This window comes from Ipomoea triloba, chromosome 5 (assembly GCF_003576645.1).
Source record: "Ipomoea triloba cultivar NCNSP0323 chromosome 5, ASM357664v1".
NCBI lineage: Eukaryota > Viridiplantae > Streptophyta > Magnoliopsida > Solanales > Convolvulaceae > Ipomoea > Ipomoea triloba.
In genome coordinates, this window is record NC_044920.1 from 23,615,734 (window position 1) to 23,621,733 (window position 6,000).

The following is a 6,000-nucleotide window of genomic DNA, read 5'->3' on the forward strand; positions in this document are numbered from 1 at the left end:
TTATATATATAACACAACAAAATTCAGTTTTTTTTTTGTTTTGTTTTGTTTTGTTTTTGGGTGTATATTGTTAAAGAAGAAAAATGATTGCTACTCCCATGCCTAAACCCAACAATCATTCATCCTCCATTATTAAAAGTTAAAAGCTAAAGCCCTTTTTAGCGCTAAAGAACACGGGGGGTTAAACACAACAGGCAAATTGAAGCACAGCCGTTCGCTCCATTCGAATTCGATGGCATGGGTGTTAGTACATCGTAACGTGGGACAACAAAAGAGGTGAGCAGTCAATCGCGCGGGTGGGTTTTTGCGGGCTATACACGCTTCATCTTCAATTCGTGTTGTCCAAGGTTTGGTCCGTCTGTTAAGTGGCGCGCTGCATTTGCGTCCACAACCTCAGGAGAAAAAGGAATGGCAGCAAGCGATTGAATTTTCAAGAAAAAAAAAAAAAGATAAAGTTTGGCGGCTTTTTGTAGAGGTCGGTGATGGCGTATCGTATGTAGTATAGCCTAGTAACTACACGCCAAGGGATTCGGGGAAAAAAAGGTAAAAAAGGCGGTGCTGACTCATCACTAAAGACGACAACGCTTTATAGAGAATCAAGAAATAGAAAGAGGTTTCATGAGAAGATCTCAAGGCCACATAGAATTTGTGGCTCACAATCCCTTTTCCTCGCTGACGTGTCCTCCCCTACCCACCTTCTTCTTTAAACTCCTCTCTCCCACCCCATATATTTCCTTCACTTTGCGTCAGATCTCCTTGACACAACACCCAAATCATCGGATTATACTCTTAGGTTTTTGGCCTTTTGTTGTGATTCTGAGTTTTTGAGGCTGGGAAAGTGGAACTGTAATGCCGGAAGTGAGCAAAGACCCCGCGATAAAGCTGTTTGGGAAGACTATCCAGTTGCCGGATGCTCCGGCGCCGGCGCCGCCGACGGAGATGGATGTTGACCCCGGCGGGGGAGCAGCTTCATCTCCTCCACCTGCTGATGAATTCTCAGCTAAAGATAGTTCTTGTTCAGAAGCTGATGGCGGAGAGGATGAACAACTCCAAAAGGTTAAAGATTTCATCTTTCTTTTGATTCACTATAATGATAACTCTGGGTTGGTCTTGGTTTTTGTGATTTCTGCACTGTTCATCTTAATCTGGGTCTAGGTTTTGAGATTTCCTAGGTTTCTTTCCCTTTTTATAAGTGCCTTGTCAAATTGAAGAAACAGCTTATTCAGATTGATTATAATTGTTAAGATTGGTTCATGCCCTAGATTTGATTTTGATTCGTGCTAAATTTTGTTATGAAAACAGAATGAGAATGGAGAAAGTGAAGAGGATGAAGGAACAGTGTTATTGGAAGGGGAAGAGATTATGGATGAGAGTGTAGATGAAATGAGGGATGGCTTAAAAGCACCACCTGTTGATGAAGATGGTGGTGGAGCAACTGAAATTTCAACAACTGAGGAAGAGGGGAAAATGAGTAATGGAAAAGATAAGACTCTGAAAAAACCAGACAAGATAATTCCATGTCCTAGGTGTGATAGTATGGACACAAAGTTCTGTTATTTCAACAACTACAACGTGAACCAGCCGCGCCACTTCTGCAAGAAATGCCAGAGATATTGGACGTCGGGTGGGATGACGAGGAATTTGCCTGTGGGTGCTGGGCGCAGAAAAAGTAAGAACTCGGCTGCTCATTATCACCATTTGAATGCTGTGAAGTCGTTTCAGAGTGCTCGTGTAGATCATCCCGAGAGAATCCAACACCATGCTCTTAAGGCCAATGGCAAGGTTCTCACGTTGGCCTCTGATTCGCCCCTCTGTGACTCTGTGGCCTCAGCGTTGAACATTGCAGAGAAAACTGCAGGGAATGGGTTTTACAAGCCAGTAGAGTTAGGAATCCCGGTTTCATATGGAGCTGGGGATAATGGAGCTGACCATTCAAGTGGTTCCTCATCACTCACTGCTGCAAGTACAAAGGATGATGTTTGCAAAAATGGGTTGCCCGACATGCTAAGACAGAACTACCATGGCTTCGCTCCTCAGTTACCATGCTTTCCAGGTCCTCCTTGGCCATATCCATCCAATGCTGTTCAGTGGAGCTCTGCAGTTCCTCCACCCGGTTGCTTTTCTCCCGGCTTTCCCATGCCATTTTACCCCCCGGCAATGTATTTGGGTTATACCATTCCATGCTCTTGGAATTCCCCTTGGGTGAACAGACCTGTTGTGCCCCAACAGCACACGTCTTCTGGCCCTAATTCTCCAACCTTAGGGAAGCACTCAAGGGATGACACCGTGGTGAAACCAGCCAACAGCAAGGAAGGTGAGCCACCCAAAGATAGTAATCCAGAGAAGTGTCTGTGGGTTCCTAAAACTTTGCGGTTTGATGATCCAGAAGACGCTGCAAAGAGTTCCATATGGGCGACGCTGGGAATAAAACATGATAGAGTTGATTCGATTAGGGGTGGCGCTTTTAAGGCCTTCAAGTTGAAGGATGACGAGAAGAGTCATGCTTCAAAGAACTGTAGAGTATTAGAAGCCAATCCAGCTGCATTATCCAGGTCATTGAACTTCCACGAGAGCTCATAAGCAGGGAACCTGGACTTAGCAATATGCTGATTGCAGTGGCAATTCCTTGTGGCTGATCATTCTTGCAACAGAATTCTAATCGGCGAGCAATCTTGGGTTATGACTTTACGATCATATAATATTTTCTCGAAGATCAGACAACTAGATGCGGATTTCCAACTTTTTGTTCTGAGAAAGGAGAGGTTCTATTCCATAGGTAGGCGGTTTGCTAGGTTCTTGCTCTTCTAGCACATGTATATATTCGTATTTGAGATCCTGAGAGCTATGGCTCATAGTAAAAAACATGTTTATTCCAAGACTACATCTGGCTAAATTATTTAGGGGATATAATCAAAAAGGTTTCACCGCATGGTCTCTTGCAACATATTCATTTGCCATATATACTCCCAGATGAGCAGAGGATTGGCTTGTTGGCAGCAACCGGAGGATGCCCGAGGTTGGGCAGAGACGCGGAGGAGCCACAACGAAGGTTTTATCACGGTAAAATGGTTCAATTTGACTTCTATCTATCAAGGAAAAATCATCATTTTTTAGATACAAGAAATATTGATCGAACAAATTTGGACTAAAAAAACCATTTGACTTCTATCTATCTAGGAAAAATCATCATTTTTTAGATACAAGAAACATTGATCGAACAAATTTGGACTAAAAACAGGTAACACCGGAAATGTATAGTAGCCTAAGATGCACCTCTCATAGAGACATGTTTGATATCAAGCTAAACATTGTGTGATTTTGTTACTCAACACATCAGAAAAGTTTTGCCTTAGTATGAAATTAATGATGCTTTATTAGCTTCTTCTGGCGTAACATGGAACCTACTTTGAGCTTTGAGTATGGATCAGAAAACTTATTTTCTAAACCCGTAGGAGTAATATAACATACACACGAGGAGGCAATATTGTATGTAACATTGGGATTGAGAACTAAAAGTCAACAGTTTCATAAATAGTTGTTGCTTTTCTTGCTAAAAAAATATGATATTTGAGTGTGTCTGTAAGCTGTCCAGCCTGTAGTTAGATATTTTAGCTGTTTAATAAGCACTTCCACCTCTGTCTTCCCTAATATTCTGATGGGGCAGATAGAAAGGTTACAGACTTACAGTGTAATCTCAGTTTGATTAAAGAAATCCCCATCAACCGACCAAATTTAATCCCGGATTTTTTAATGTGTAAATTAATGGAAGAAAGAACCCTGATCTGATTTGTTATAGACATGCATTAGTTCTTGGGAAAGCACACCAGAAACCAGAACTCTCTGGTCTGTACTTCCCAGAAGTTTACAAAAGCCAAGTAAAGTAACCTCTCACCCACTTCCAAGAATTCCAAGAATTCCAAGAAAATCATTCATGGGGAGACCCTTTATGCTTTGGGTTCTTTTTGTGGCAGCTTTTCTTATGATCTCTTTCTCTCCTGGTAATTCTCTTCTTCGTCTTCTTCCATTTTCCGATTTTGACAGTAATTGCAGTTTGCTTATTAAGGAACAGATCTTAGTATATTATACCTCTGTTTACCATCTGTGTTAGGATTTGGAAGGAAGATGATGGGGCCATTGGATCATGCAAACTCTGCTGCTGTTTCATTTCAGGTTTTTTGCCATTTCTTCTGCCATATATCTGCTTCTTGTGAATTTTACATTACAGGAAAACGTTTGTTGAGAATAAATAATATATAAACATAAATGTGCAATCCAACTACTAGCTTAGGTTTTTAGTTGAGATGGAGCACATGCTTCAATTTGGCATCAGAGCCATGCCAAAGTTCATGGGTCCCAATCCAACTACTAGCTTAGGCTTTTAGTTGAGATGGAGCACATGCTTCAATCACGTTTAATCTTTTGAATGGGAATGCAGGAGAAATGGGTAGTGTATCAGAGAGATTATGAGCAAGCTGGGCCGAACGTCCACTCCCAACCTGCTCTTCTTTCTCCTCCTCCTCCTTCGTCTCCTCCTCTGGCATCACCGCCATCACTGCAATACTAAACCATTCCCAAGCGTAGTATGTTGTTGTCTGATAAGGAGTTACTGTTTTGTTTCTGGTCTGTAATGTGCAGTCTGCAACTGAATAGATAGACATGTTTATGTTAAGTGTGAAGGATGAGATGGTGAACATGTTCCAGATCTGTTAGGCTTTATATTGTATGGCAATTATTGTCAAGAATTACTTGCTTACATTGTGATGTCTTGTAAAGAATAAAACTTTCAGTTGTTGTACCCAAATGAACCAAGCCCACAAGGCCCAACAATAAATCTCTCTTATTTTATGTATTTCCAGTTTCCACACATTTATTTACCATCAGATCAAATCTCTGAAGGTACATCTAGGGAAGACCAGTTTATATTGTTCATAGTTGACTGACATTAGTAACAAATTAGCTTAGATGATTAATAATTGATCAACTCGAAACAAAATTCTTTCATTACAGCGAGAAAGGCCCTTCCCTGCCCTGCCCGTACTATTACTAGATTGAGCACCTTCTTTTGCTTTTCTTTCGAGTGCCGATCAAAAAGATCAATGGTAAATTAACCTAAATTGTTTATAGTTGACCAACGCAAATTAAGAATGTTAATAGCAAATTAGTTTAGGTTTTCCATAACTATTGGCTCAAACTGAGAGTCAAATTTAAGGGTGTGTTTGGTTCGCACATGAAAATCGGAATCTGAATGGGTATCAAATACTGGTAATTGTAATGAGCTTTGGTAAAAGTATTTTGCATGTTTGGTAGTTGGGTGGAATGAGAATGACTATTAATAGTTGGGGAAGAGGAGAAAAGAAAATGAAACTTTTATTTTATTAGAGAATAGGTTTTGCAATTAATGCGATAATAAAAACTCATAGTAGTGTTCTAAAAATCTGTCAACCAAACAATAATAATGATTTTAATACACATTCTTGATAGCTAAATCTGTTACCCAAACACACCCTCTGTGGGAACTATACGTGCTCTGTGGAACATGTATAGTTCACAAGCGTGTTTATTAATATACTTTAACAAATGTGGAAATAATTTAAATTTGAATGGAATTGAGTATATTTTGGATTGAACTTTCCCCACTTCCCTGCAAAATTTGAATAGAGAGTCGTAAAAATTGGGCACTTTACTTGGACTAAACATTTTCTTTCTTTTTTCCTACAGGAAAAAATGGGGATGAAGTTGACATTTTCCAATGGGATTAATTTCATTGCAACCTTCATCCATTAAAATAACATTTTTATCTTATTCTTTGATTATCAATTCCACCGTTTTTTTTCTCTAAATATTTTTTTTTAATACAGTAAAAAGGGAATAGAAAAAATATAAAAGAATTAAATAGTATGAAACCAAGTCCTACAAGATCGGCATCAAGAAAATTAGAAAAGAATATGTTAGTTTTATGACAACGAGGTAAACTGTCGACGGGCCAATACAACCGTACAA

The 6,000-nt window shown here is 39.7% G+C and overlaps 1 protein-coding gene across 7 annotated transcripts; it reads left to right on the forward strand.

The window, feature by feature from the left end:
• Nucleotides 1-645: 645 nt before the first annotated feature.
• Nucleotides 646-4,849, forward strand: LOC116019619 (cyclic dof factor 2-like). Of its 7 annotated transcripts, none has more exons than XR_004098740.1 (5): nucleotides 646-1,056; nucleotides 1,303-2,776; nucleotides 2,971-3,998; nucleotides 4,109-4,170; nucleotides 4,436-4,849. XR_004098740.1 is itself a non-coding variant. In XM_031259893.1 (2 exons), the coding sequence occupies exons 1-2, from the start codon at nucleotides 850-852 to the stop codon at nucleotides 2,578-2,580; spliced, it is 1,485 nt and encodes a 494-aa protein (XP_031115753.1). In that variant the 5' UTR covers nucleotides 646-849; the 3' UTR covers nucleotides 2,581-2,929. The 7 variants fall into 7 exon arrangements, 1 of the variants encoding a protein (XP_031115753.1); XR_004098741.1 differs by having other exon boundaries at nucleotides 2,971-3,060; nucleotides 3,797-4,170; XR_004098743.1 differs by having other exon boundaries at nucleotides 2,971-3,060; nucleotides 4,042-4,170.
• The last annotated feature ends 1,151 nt before the right edge of the window (nucleotides 4,850-6,000 follow it).